Source organism: Seriola lalandi, unplaced genomic scaffold (genome assembly GCF_002814215.2).
Source record: "Seriola lalandi dorsalis isolate HSWRI2012SDOR001 ecotype SW California unplaced genomic scaffold, Sedor1 jcf7180002054912, whole genome shotgun sequence".
NCBI classification, from domain to species: Eukaryota; Metazoa; Chordata; class Actinopteri; order Carangiformes; family Carangidae; genus Seriola; species Seriola lalandi.
In genome coordinates this window covers 993,392-1,007,671 of record NW_019525464.1, presented here as the reverse complement: position 1 = coordinate 1,007,671, position 14,280 = coordinate 993,392, and the positions used below count along the sequence as shown (strand labels likewise).

General features: G+C 39.8%; 1 protein-coding gene across 1 annotated transcript in view; it reads right to left on the bottom strand.

Annotated features, from left to right (window-relative positions):
• Positions 1-9,871, bottom strand: part of abcb6b (ATP binding cassette subfamily B member 6 (LAN blood group) b) — a 29,543-nt gene extending 19,672 nt beyond the window's left edge. The window contains exons 1-11 of the mRNA XM_023430848.2: positions 9,776-9,871; positions 7,544-7,742; positions 4,833-4,925; positions 4,551-4,627; positions 3,782-3,897; positions 3,519-3,640; positions 2,846-2,955; positions 2,520-2,585; positions 2,231-2,356; positions 1,018-1,094; positions 608-671 (exon numbers count right to left, since the gene is read on the bottom strand). Of these exons, the coding sequence (XP_023286616.1) occupies positions 608-671; positions 1,018-1,094; positions 2,231-2,356; positions 2,520-2,585; positions 2,846-2,955; positions 3,519-3,640; positions 3,782-3,897; positions 4,551-4,627; positions 4,833-4,925; positions 7,544-7,742; positions 9,776-9,844 (1,119 nt within the window). The 5' untranslated portion in view covers positions 9,845-9,871. The remainder of the gene's footprint in view (positions 1-607; positions 672-1,017; positions 1,095-2,230; positions 2,357-2,519; positions 2,586-2,845; positions 2,956-3,518; positions 3,641-3,781; positions 3,898-4,550; positions 4,628-4,832; positions 4,926-7,543; positions 7,743-9,775) is intronic.
• Positions 9,872-14,280: the final 4,409 nt, after the last annotated feature.

Below are 14,280 nucleotides of genomic sequence, written 5' to 3'. Positions count from 1 at the left end.
CTGTCGGTTCATCACTTCAGGTGACACCTTTTTGTCATTACACAGTCATATGATCAACGGTAACAAAGTTTTTAACAAAGTTAAACCTGCCACTCGGGGGCAGTGTAAACAAGTTAGGAGCTGTGTAAATAAGCCAACAGTTGTGAATTTACACATCTAGCCAGCATTTGTGTTCATCTGGAGTCGAGTTTCTGGCCATAATATTCCCTCTCTTTTGGCTCTGTCTTTGGTTTCTACCAACCTGAGGGAAATAACTGGCTCTTTAGCTGCTAAACGCTTCACTATGTTCACCAGCTGCTCTCTCACCGAGTCTGTCTGCTGTTTGCTGCTGAGCAGGTAGTGGACAGATCCATAGATTCATCACTTCAAGACACCCCTCTCACAGTGTTTTCAAATTGTCGTCAATACATCGTTGTTATAAAAATATCAATTATAGATATCAATATCAAAGTCAAGTACACCAGTTATGCTCCAGGGAATAAGTTATTGATTTTGCTAACACTGACCGCGGACCATGTTAGCATTAACTTGGACCAATATGAATTAAACTACATTAAAAACTATACACCTGATACACTCTACAGGCTGACTCTTTTCTGTGACTCACCTCTTGCTGCTCCGTCAACAGTGCCAACATGTTCTCCATGTCAACAAATGCACTCTGAATCAGCCTGCAGACACACCGATGCCCCATCCGTGTCATTAGATGCAGCAACAGTACAAGAAGAAGTAGAAGAGAAGTGGTATTAGGAGCAGTAGTATTAGCAGTTTTCTCATCTTTATTTCAGATTAATATACTGCAATTATATATAAACTTTACTGCCATCAGTAATAACAGTCACATCAACACACTGATTAACTATTTCAGGGTGTTTTCTCCCTGTGTTGAAAGTTAAGGTCTAGTTATAAACAAGTAAATGCCATGTGCAAGACAGACACATAAACATACAACAGATCTTTGTTTGCATTGTATAACAGAGTGAGTGATTTGCCTCCTGTCCTTTGTGCTCATCTCACCTGTAGTAGGTACCAAACCAGTTCAGAGGGGTGTACAGCTGGATGATGTAGGTTCCAAACAGAACATAATCTCCAACCTGAGGGAGAGGGAAACGCGTACAGCCACTGAACATGAAGCAACCTGCAGATTTATCCACAGAATATTGCTGATCCTCTAATAAGCAAAGGTTACTGTAAGTCATCTATATTAATTAGTCTCTCAGAGGGAAGACTCTCATACACTGTTTTGACCATTTCGGGGGCAGCTGAACCAGCAGACAACATAAAACTGACTCACTATATTATCGTTTTATAAAATTTGTCGTGGAGAAAGTGTTAGCAAACAAGCTAAAAGACAGTAAATTCGAACAAATCAGTGAAGTAAGTCATGTCCAAGCCACAACAAGTCGAGTCATCATGATCACTGAGGTCTGCGTTACTGAGGTCATAACTAAAGTCACCCATGCCACCATATCTGAGTCACAGAGGTCAAGTCTTAGCCTTGTTCCCAACACAATGTCTGCTGTAAAGATCATGGTTGAGTTGCCTCTCCACATCACTGTCAAGTCTGCGTTATTGTGGTCATTCAAACAGCAGTGTCACAGAGGTCATGTTCAAGTGACGAAGGTTGTACAGGAGCCATTCGGGTTACATCCAAGTCGTCACAGTCTGAGTCATTGTGGTTAACTGAGTTACTAAAGTCATGTCCAAGTGAAATCCATGTAAGTGAAGTTCACTATCTAAACTGTAACATCTTCCTCTGGTACAATGGTTCACTGATCCATTACATCACACTGTTTTGTGTCATCTGATGTGTAACCTTCATTTAATCAGATTATCACATTGCGGTCAAGATCTTTTGTGAGATTGTTGAGTACAATAGAGAGAAAGAAAAACAACCGTGGTTAGACATAACACAAGAGCACACAGAGACAATCACTGACATCATTACATAGATTTAAAGTTTAAAATGGGTTGTGGCATAGCACAATCAAGGTTTAAAATCCTCTGTAATCCGTTCCATCCTGATACTTTTAGCCAACAAAATAACCCGGTGCAAACTTTGGGAAACACCAAAAACAGAAATGGTGCCAACATCTGGTTTGAAATCTGCAGTGTGCACATCCAAGTATCAGTCTTATTTTTGTGTTCCCGCCATATGTGGAGGCAACAGTCATTAAACTGCAACGTCTTATGATTTCAATATTGGATTCTACAGTTTTTATACACTTACCTGGAATTGTCCTACAGAGACCAGGTAGGCACAGAGCAGAGATCCAACCAGCAGTCCTGATCCTATGATGATGTTCTGGGTTTGATTCAGCAGAGCGAGCGATGCTGAGCTCTTCCACTCACACTGCTATAAAAAAACACGACCAGCATGTTTTATTAAAAATAGGAAACACGAATAAAAAGTGTGTTAGAAGAATTGATAATTGATTTGATTTTTCTTAAGCAAAGAAATGTTGGGTTTTTTATGACAAACAGGTATTAGTTGTCTGTCTACTGTCGGCTAGTCTTACTTGATATTTCAGAATGGCTTCCTCAAAGCAGCGGACCTCATAATCCTCAGCATTGTAATATTTTACCTGTGAAAATGAATCAAATCCAGTGGGTGGACCTGCTGTGAAATCACGTGAACTTCCTGAAATGATGTAAAACTGAGATATCTACAAACACTATCATGTAAGTGTGGATAAACATCTGGCATCTCCACCGGTGCTATATCACAGCTGGATGTTTCCAATAGTACAACTGATCTCACCTGGACACACCTGCCCAGAGCAGCAGCGGGTTTTCTAGTGTCCAGCTAAATAAAATAAACGAGGTGTGCAGTGATGTTATCTACCGTCTCAAAGTTGAGCAGCGAGTCTACAGCTCTGGACTTGGCGTTGTTGTCCTGATTGTTCATCTCTCTCCTGTATTTGGTTCTCCACTCTGTGATCAGGATGGTGCAGGCTGCAGAGACAGAGCACAATCTGATTTTCAAGCTTAATCAATAGAAGCGAAAACTGATGTATCACTCATTTTTTATAAAAGACAATTAACCAAATGTAGTTGATTCTTGGGTTGACAGTTAGGAAAGTGAGGATTCATGAAGCTTTGCTGAAATAATCAAATCAAATAGCTCCTGGATTTGATTGTAACGTCTCTATTCAACACCTGTTTATTGTAAATCTAATGTCCTACAGAAGCTGGGAGCAGCTGTGGGTGCCTGAGGCCATGACTTAATACAAATATTTAGTTTGCTTTTAATACACTGTTTTTTGTTGTGTTCATATTCATAGAGATAAAGGTTTGGTATTTATCTTTTTTTTGCATTTTCTAATATAGAAAACAGTTATTGTCCTGGTAAAGCCTGCTGCCATTCTCCTGTCTTTTTTTCCTCTGTTGCTGTTATGATGAAAACAACTTGGATAGACGATGAATACAGAAGCTTGTTATCTCAAGATAATGTGTCCTGATTACCACAAAGGGATGAAAGAAGTAAGTAAAATTGAAGAAAACACACACAGACTCACTGAGGTAGAGCACCATGCAGGTGAAGACTATGAGTCCAAACCAGACACTGAAGTAGGAGACGAAGTAGATGATGGCAATGATGATGTCACAGATGGTAGGGAGGATACTGAACAGGATGTAGCTAAAAACAGAAACAATCACAGGTCATTACTCACCCGCTACATGTACATGCCCGCTAAATCATGTCCTGTTCTGGTTATTGAACCCTGGTCATTTGTGTGGAGGCCAAATGTCTCCATCTGTCAGCCTCCTCCTGTCCTACCTCAGCAGGTTGTTGATGGAGGAGGTGCCTCGGTCGACGCTCCTCAGCACGTCTCCGGTGCGTCTCTCAAGGTGCCAGCGCAGAGACAAACCATGCAGGTGGGAAAACAAACGCACCTAAAGTGTGGAGGGAAAGGGACAGAGAGAGACTTCCAGTTATGCAGCTATGTACATTGAATACAAGCATATCTCACTTAGACCATGTCCAATGTAAGACAGCTAGATCTGAAATCTCTTTGTTTATACGGCAGGTTGTCAGATAAATTTACAAGAAAAAAAGTATCTTGTTCTTGTTTGGCTTCAACTCAGGAGGAAAAAGATCAGATTTTTCAAAACTAGTGTGTGCTCAAATCATTTTAGGCGTATAAATAGTGTGTTTAAAGAGGATTTTATTATCTCCTGGATCCATAGTCTTTACAATGAGTGCATTAACAATCCAATTATAATTCTGTCACTCTGATTATAGAAGAGAAAACTAGTAAACACTTGGATGGATTAACATCTATGATCTGCTTTCTCACCCCGTGAGACTTTATTATAGGTGAGGTTTCTGTCTTCCAAGTTCTCAGCAATTACTTTGGTGAGTGTTGTTATTAAGTCCAAAACTATTAACATAAGACCAAGATTGTAATAAACCAGAATAATCTAATGTAATTGAGCCAAAACAGCGGGAAATAGACATTAAATTTAGACATTAAAAGTGAAATGACAGCAACGACACAGGAAACGTACAGAAGAAGAAATAAAAGAAGAGGTGGTCTGAGCGGTACCTGAACGCCTCTGCTGGTGAACTGCTGAACTCTGATCCACAGAAACTGACGAAGGTTGCTGATGAAACCAGACGTACCTACAAGGAAGAGAGATGCCAAAGAACTTCATGCTCATATTCACTCTAAACCACACAGACAGGAGCTTCTGTTCGGTGATATTAAACACCTTTTATTTTGTGTACACACACACACACACACACACACACACACACACACACACACACACACACACACACACACACACACACATCTGTCTCTATATATGAACACACACTTGTGCACCTGCCCCTCCTCCTTGAAGGAACTTCAGCAGTGTGTAGACGCAGACTGTGGCAATCAGCGAAGTCCAGCCACCTCCTGTAGAAAGCTCATTCACTGTACACACACACAAACACACAGAACAACATTATCATTGATTTGAAGTCCTGTTTGTTACACTTGATGATTGTAAGTCCAAAATTCACTCTTTTAGCTCTTATTTTGGTCTCTACTGGAGGGAAATGTTTGGCCCTTTAGCTGCTAAAAGCTCCACTGTGTTCAGCAGCTAGTCTATAACTGTGTCTGTCTGCTGTTATGTGCTGAGCAGCTAGTGTGCAGTGGCTTTTTAGAACAGTAAAGTTGCAGGCGAACAGCTAAACAATGAGCTGAAACTCTCTACAAAGCTCTGTAAAGCCGAGGGGAGCTACAGATTCAGGCGGTCACTCTCCATAGGTTCATCTCTACGAGCAACACCTTTATCACATGTTCATTTGATTCACTGTTATTATATAAATATCTATTATACTTTAAATCCACAACATTTTATTAATCAAGGTCTATGATCTTGTCCTCCCAGTGGAAACCAACCAAACATCCAGACACAGTCGTGAAAACATTCACACACACTCCCCTTTCTGCCACACAGACACATTCTCATTCACATTCATTACCATTTTGTACAAGTGCTGGGAATCAGGTTGAAATGCAAAAAAAAAAAAAACAGACAGAGATAAAGGGAGGAGGGGAGGAAGATGAAAAACAGAAGATCCAGACAGAGAGAGAGACTCATGGAGAATAGAAGGGAGAAAATGAGATAAAAAGATTGAGAGAAATGAATGAAGAAATGTGTGTATTCTACACTCTTTAACTTTCCAGTGTGTGTTTTCAGCAGGGGGTATTTTCAACTCTTTGGCATTGGGTCCTGGAGTCAGAGGGTGGGAGGCGGGGTCGGACCCGGAGACAAAACGTCTGTTGTACCGGTGTGTTAACTCCACGAAAAAGGCCGCTAATGCTGGCTAAGCATGACTGGCAGGAGGGGTGACCTCCCAGAAAACCCTCTGCACACACATACACACACGTACACACATACTCACACACACACATACACATCAACAGCAACCCACCCCCCCTGAAACCTCTTCCACGCCTTCCTCATCACACAAAGCAGCACTCGGCCTCATTCTCGCAGCATTGGCTTATACTTTCATGTAGCTCCAAAAGCCAAACGGGCAGTTTTCTCAAAGGAAAAGTAGCTGAAGACAAACTGAACGCTGACTTCCTCTGAAGTGGAGGCTTCTGGGTCGTTGCCTTGTGGTGGATGCAGTCCTGCGTACAAAATAGCGGACAAAAGACCTTGGCAAATGATGACACACCCTCCCGTTGTGTGCCAAAACTCATCCTTCGTATACGAAAATGAAGGTTGGTTGCGCCTTCAAACCAGACCTTAGATACCAGCCCACATAGCTAACATGTGTTATAAAAAATGAGAAAACCAGCCTGCACTTTATGTTGATGTACGATGCATCTCTGGCATCTATTCAGTACCTCAGTTTGACTGACATCCTTTGAAATAACCTTTTTGTCAGATCTGTGGCCAAGAAAATATTTCTTTATATCTTTATCTGCTCCATAAATTTCCTTTTTGTACATTAGACTTTTTCTGCATTTGTACTTATTCTAGCTGTCTGAGGCTAATGTGTTGCTTTCAAGTAGAGCTTTACAGTGGCTGTTCCCACGTCTCCACCACAGGCATGTTTGTTATGGACAGACCATAATTGATGAAAAAAAAGCATCCTCTTAATTGATACTCCAGTTGCTATTTTATTTTTGTTTGCCCTGTACATTTTATAAGCTAATTTTTTATCATAAATTTATATTTATGGAGGTTGTCAAGCCACAAGCCTTATATTGCATTTACCCTGCTTAATGTTTGTGACAATAATCTTCAGTTTGAAACTTTTCAGCTGAGGTCAAATCAGGTTTGAATCAAGACACAGAAGCTGCGAAAGAGCAGTTACGGTTAAAGACACCATGACTAACATTTTTATTTTATTAAGTGTGTTGGCCACACAAACACACATAAACTGATGGATGAGGGGTCAAAAACAAGAAAAACTTTCCAATTAATCACAACCAAAGCAGTGGGGTTTGCTTTAAATTGTGAAAATGTATTCAATTAAAACACACAACAAATTCTGGATGTAGACAAACTTTCATCAAGCTCTGGCAGAACTTAAACTGTTAATTAGGATTCAAATGAAGGAAGAAAACAAGGAAAACCACATGGAGACAAGTTTGACCACACTTTTAAAAATTTGAGCACACTACCATCTAGAGTTTTATGAGCATAATGCAGCAGGAGTCTGACGGTAACAGCTTTGTTTTAGTTGCTGTTTTGTTGCTTTATCTATTCATTTCTTTGGATAATAAAATATTGCACAGACAAATATCTATGGGTTTCAGACATCTTAGAAGTTATATTTGAATACTTTTTGATGCATACAAAATAGCATTTACCTTAATATTAAGTAAGTTATTGCAAATTTTAGTTTACACCCGTCTCACGTTTTTCTTCTGGAATGGGCCTCCATCTCTTTCAGTTTTTCTATGTATCACCAATTTTTTGATTTTGAACAATTCAACACATACCTGAATTTCCCTATCTATATTCATGTGAACCAATAAATATCAGGTTCTCTTCATTTACAGCAGTACCCTCTGTTTCTAGTGCTTACCGATGTTCTTGGAGTAAACAGGCACCAGCACATTGACCAGCCGCTCTGCTGTCAGCAGGCCCACACACAGCAGCACGACTCCCTGCAGCGCTGTAGTGCCTTTGGGCCAGACGTATGGCAGCAGCAATGTCACCTTCCTCCCAAAGCCTCGCCAGGCAGACGGGAAAGAAGAGGGGGAGGGAGAGGAGGAGTGCTGGATCTGAGGATGGAGAGAGAGGAAGTAAGAGGAAGACTGCACTGGTAATTGCCGTCACCCCCTCACACAAAAAATTCTGATCCCACTGATTGGACTTCAACAACAGTTACATAAAGGGATGCATGTGCTATCCCCATGAATATGTGGTGACTTCACAGGGTTTTTTTATTTTATTTTCATCATCATCATCTATATTGTTTATGTGTATTTTCATGTTGTGTGCCCTGAGTGTAAATATGTATTGGACTTGAATTACTTTTAATAGTAGTTGACCGTGGGGTCTTCCACTGGGTCTTCCACTGGTCCTTCATTGATCAATGGCAACTCATTGTTACACTTGAGCCGCGGCAGCCGTGTGTGTTAGCTCCACTAACATCAGAACAATAAGCAAACTATGTCACCAACTTCTCGAAATAAGCACATCACAAAATCGCCTTCCGACAGCTGTTGACTGGGGCTCAAACCAACAACACGCTGACGCTATGCAAACCAAGTTATAACTCAACAACGAGTCAACAAACAACAAAGGAAAGGAAACATATACCACAGCAGCAAATTCAAGTATTACAAACAACAACCTTAATCAACCCTGTAGATAATTTACACAGCAGGACTCACCGGTCACTTGAAAACAAAATCCATCAGTCACTCCTGCAGGCACGCAGCTGTCAGTCATGCCAACGTCAGTTAGCCATAGGGCTGACAACAGCTGACGTTGATATTTTGTTGGTTTTAAATTCTTTTGTTCCGTAACCAAAATCTAACTTCTTCCAAATGTATCATGCCAACGCCATCTTGTCATATGAAATACCAACATTTTAGTCAAGCAGTCAGTGTTTGTTAGGCCGTTCATACTCCCGGCACTTGCCGTTAGCCAACCGTTAGCCAGCCGTTAGCGTACACAGTTAGCTTCGGTAAAATGCCTCGCGAAGCCGTTGCCTTCCTGCGTGAGCCCTCCGAGCTCATGTTTTGGTCTCTCCCTTTGAGATATTAATTTTCTATCTTGAAAACTCCGCGTGGAAAATGGATTCCGAGCCACAATGTCAATTTCAAAATGAACCGCCATTTTTCTCGGTTCCCATTCGTGGCATGCCAACTAGATAGCATCGCGTGCCCCACGGCACGAAGAAATACGTATTGGTGGATTATGATGACGTCACACTGGTGCGTCCACAACAAAATCCAATTTTGTTGTTTAACGTGAAGAAACCGGCAGTTCCACTTCCAACAGTGGACACTGGGTTAATGGTTATGACAGTAACTGAAATCGAACCAAAACGTGTTCTTTAAATAAATCATTTTAATAACTTATAAATTATTTGAATAACATTATAATTATTAATTTGTAATATTTTATTAACAAAAAATTAAGCCTCTCAAAAATGGTACGGCCTGCAGAGAAGGCCTTAAAGGCTTTGTCTCCTCAACATGCTGTTTTTGGGCATTTGCTGCAACAACAGATGCTTTGGTTCTTCTTGTGGGGGGACACTTGTTGAAGTAGTGGTTTTCCCCATTAGCCACAAGAGGCAACTATGAGCCCATTCCACACTTGAAAACAAACCTTGGACAAGCCGCACAAAAGTGAAATTTTTGCTATATCTAAAGTGTTGTTTTATGTCATGTTTACAAAAGAGAAGCCAAGAATGAGAACTTGTAGGTTTGGTTTGGCGAATGTATGTCCAGCTAACTTTCCCAGCTCAGACAAAGAGCAGCACACTGATGCTTCCATAATGTTTTTAACAGTAGGAGTACACCCGCAGATGTGTAAACACACTTTACTGTGTAAAATTAGTGGATTTTCTATTCAACACTAACAAACTGTATGAAACGTGATCTTCTGACAATTTAACCCAATCAAAGGCACATATGAGAGGACTGTTTTTTCCTGTCAACTCACAGAGGCTTTAGCGACACAGAGATGTTGTATTTTTTGTGTTCAAACATACAAAGTTCACTGTGAAAAAAGTGAATCTAAGTTTCTATTGTGCATCTGAAATGTAAAGTTTGTGAGAAAATCCCAGGAATCAATAACTTACCTCCACATTTACAACTTCTCCTTTTCCTCCTCGTCCACTCTGTACTCCGACGTCTTCCATCTGATTCATGTCCAGTTTACTGTGGTGTAAATCTCATTTCTTCAGCAGCAGAACAACCACAGCACAAACCACACACTGACCCTGGTTATTACAAGATTACAGGCAAATATTTCATTAACTGAGGCTGTATTAGTGCCTGAGAGTTTAACCTGCTGTGATGGTTTACAAAAGCAGTCAGAGTGACTATACACACACACATACACGCACACACACATTTCTGTTGTGTTTTGAGCTTTGAGTTTAAAGTAGCCGTGGTCAGCATTTTGCTTTGACCTGGGAGCAGGGCAGTGTGTGTGAGTAAAAGAGAGAGAGCGTGTGTTTCTGTGTGTGACAGGGTCATTACAACAAACAAAATAAAATAAAACTATGATGAACACAATGTGGTAAGAGAACGGTTGTAAACTAAATGATTGAAAAACTAAACTAAACTTAAATATAAAATGAATATGTGAAATAATATTTCTCTGATATTCTACAAACTGCCTTTTTATGGCTTTGCATACAGCTTAGTAAGTTGAATTGCTTGTATTTATTTAATTTATAATAAGTTTAAAATTAGTTTAAATTACATAAAGGAAGACACAATCACTTTTGTTTTAACATTACAGTTCACACACATGAAAATTAGTTTTGACTTTTTAAACCGATTCATTTTGGCTCAAACACATTCACTTTATTCATTTCCAGGAGACACTTTCCAGCTTTTTTTTTTTTTAAAAACCTGCAATCACAGTTTTTTTCTCTTTGGTCACTTGGGGGCGGCAGAAACCAGTGGTCAATACAACATTAACAAATTATCACTTTTAAGCGGATTTGTTGAACTTGTTAGCAAACTCCAGCACATACACAGGAATGTTATCGTGATATGGAGCCGTGTTTCTGTCCATTGGATGAAGATTCATTTGCTTTTAGCTCTGGTTTTGGTCTGCACCAACTCCTGAGGGAAATATCTATCTGCTAAATGCTCCACTATGTTCACTAGATAGGGTATTAAATATTCATTATTATTACCAGTTAAATATTTTGAAAGACTAATATAACCACGACTGTCTGGACTCTCAGCTACTGCTTCATGTGTCACATTTGTAGCTTTGGGCCATTTAAAGAAAGCACATTCATTCTTAGTTTAACTGTCTACAAAATCTACAAAGCTGTTCAGTCTGAAACAACTTTGAGCTTGAAGCTTAATTCCAGCTTAAAAATGTTCAGAACATTTTGATAATCTCACTGAACTCAGAAAATACCCTAAAACATACATAAGGATTAACTGAAGGAGTAATGTAAAGTTTGTGGTAAGTCTCACATTGCTCATTTCAAAAGATGTTGAATGGATAATTGAATAAATAAATTAATGAATCATTAATGAAAGTGACCTAGTTAAACTTTCTTTCTATGTCAACGTTCAGCCAAAGAATCTAAAATGTTATGGCACCACAAGACAAGAGAAAACCTTACACAGTGGTTTCAAAGGTTTCAGAGAATGATACAGTAAAAGGCAGAAATACAAACAAGCAGGTTCTTTATTAGTAAAGTAACAAACCAGCAGGTTGTATGGGGTAAGAAGAGGCAGCCTATACACAAGTGTGCTGCTTCACACAGCGACATGAAGCCATCAGCATAACGTTTCTCTATGGACAAAGCTCAGCATGGACACGATCAGGAAACAGCGCGGACTAGCATTCAACAGGGTGGAGCCACCACGGTGCTACGCGGCTCACCAAGCCATGACAGATGCATTGTGGGACTGGGACTGAATCGACGCTGGGACAGTCGCCGCCTGAAGTTGAACTCTTTGGAGAAGAAGAACCGGAGGACTGTCTGCAGCGGGAGACGTCTGTTAGAAGGTTTAATAAAGCGGCGACCTCTGGTTGCAGCTGCCCAGACATGCAGGTTCATAACTCTTGTCCTTGTTAAATGTTCTCTGGTTTCTGGATGATTCTGACAAACAAACCTCCTCTCAGTGCACAGTGTCCTGGGGGGAGGTTTGGTTGTCACTGTAATGGGTCTTGGGTGCATTCACATCTACATTTTTACATTAATATCTACAATATTTTTGGATATGATCCACATATTCAAACAGATAAAGACAGATGTTGATGGCTCATCCTGAGATGATGATGTTTTGACTTCTGAGTATCTCTTTAGCCCTGGTGTTGTACTGATTCACTTCCAACAAAGTAGTCATGGCTAGTTGTCCCAGTCCAGTCAAACCCCACAAAACATGCAAATGTTGAGTAAAAGAGCTTCCTGTTTTACTGAACCTGGTTAAAGTTGACTGTAGAGCCTTCAACTCAGAAGAAATGATTGAATTTCTGCCTAACTTTCCCACGGTCAAGAGCCAAGCTCAAAGGTAAGTGTAGGTTGCAGTTGTACACCTGGATAAGAGGCGTGTTAGCCGACTCAACTGTAACACAAACACAGAGCACACGTGAATACCAGAGGGCCTCCAGAGGACGGGACAGTGACAATATCATTTGAGACATGTTTTTGACTCACTTACTGGTGTTTTGTTTCAGTCCCCGACTGACTAGAACATCCTTTCTTATGTGGTTTAGACAAACAACAGGTGAGTGCCGTTCTTCAGAGAGTGAAAACTCAGCCTCAGACCCGGGTTATAAGAACTGAGAGAAACCAAAACGCTAAGACAAAGCTAGTAATTTACATTCTGTACACTGCTACTGCATTATCAAACTTTAATTTGTCCATTCTCCATTTACAAGCTGTCAACTGGGCACCGGCTTAAATCCAGAGGGGCAGACTGGAAAACAATTGGAGAGTCAAAGATTTGGATCATAAAATAACTCCAGAGGTTGCACACAGAGACAGAAGTACAGAGCTCAGGAGAGCTTAAATATTCCGGTGAATAGTTGAATATGTGAAGTATTTTAAGGCGGGGTTAAACCTTAGACCTCATAAAGACCCTGAGTGCTTCGCTGAAATACCATAACACATAGCACAGGTTTAACTCCTTCGGTTTAAATGTAAACAAAGAGAAAATGAAGGTTTCAGGCTCTTTGAAAGATAATGTGGGACCAATGAAGTGAAGTCTGAGTACGTGATTCATTGGTTTTTGAAGGATAGGCTCAGTTGTGGGTCTCACAGTCTGGTCTTCATCCTCAGTGTATATACTTTTGTGTTGATGAGGATTGTAAAGATGTATCGTCATGGTGAAAACTGTTTTTCTAGCATAAACTGAAGGCAGTAAGAGTTTAGTGGTAGAAGGTTTTCTGTGGCAGCCATGTTGGCGCCACACTTCTGCACCAAGTAAAGTATGGAAACCCAAAGTGATAAATATTAAATAAAGGAATGTCACATTATCATATAAATTAGTACAGACAAAATGTAATATAACCATGAAATTATGCAATAATTCAATAAATAATAGCAATACTATGCTGCTATTTCTGCTGCCATTTTTGTCTTCTATTTTTATTATAACAGGTATTATTATTTCTATTTGTTTAATGTACATTTTTTACATGTTACAACTATTTTTTTTTAACTGAAACAAGGCAGATCTTTACATGTGACAGCACTGTTCATTCATTGCGCTTTACTTAACTACATACTACTTTTGCGTACTACTGCAACTTTGTTTTTTACATGAAAATTGTTGTTACCTTGTAAAGTTTTAAAGCTTTTCAACCAGTTTTTATCACACATTATTTCTATTTAACACCAACAGTTTTTAATCTTTTTTTTATCATTGCCATTTTCCCCAATGATAACAATCATTTCACAAATTCATCATTAAATTACATCATTTGTCTTTATTTATCTATTTGAATATTTGTTTAATTTATTGATTGACTTCATTTTAATTTAATTCAATTAACTTTCATTTATAATATTGAGCACTTTGGGTCTCCATACAAAAGACCAGGTTGAAAGCTGTTAACTTTAAGTACTTTTCATATTTATACTTTGTTGTAACCATTTAACAGCGAGCTGTTGTGTGACTTGTGAGGATTAAAAACATGTGAGGTGTAACGCTGTGTATGTTCAGGGGATGTGGAGCACAGCGTTGGTTCAGCGTTCAGGTCACACTTGACTGGAATCAGCTGCTTCATTCATGCTTCACAATCGGCGGCTCGGCTTCTCAGCTGACAGGTAACAGCCAATCACATTCATACTACACACAGTCTGACACTTTTCACTGTTTCTCTGCTGAAGTGCCAACACCAACGTCATGTCCTGCGGCGGCTCCTTTCACCAGCCCTGCCTCCTCCTTGTAGCTTGTTGATTTCGTTCAGATTTAATGTTTATGTGTGTGTGTTAAGGAGGAATTCATTCTTCCTGCAAATCTTTTTTGATTTTTAAGAAGTCCCTCAAAGAGCAGACCTTTACCCACACCTTGATATATTGATCAGATAACTGTATCTCAGAAATGTCTGGGTAGAGAAATCTTGTCTTTCTTACCTAAAACCTCATTTAGAAGGATTGCT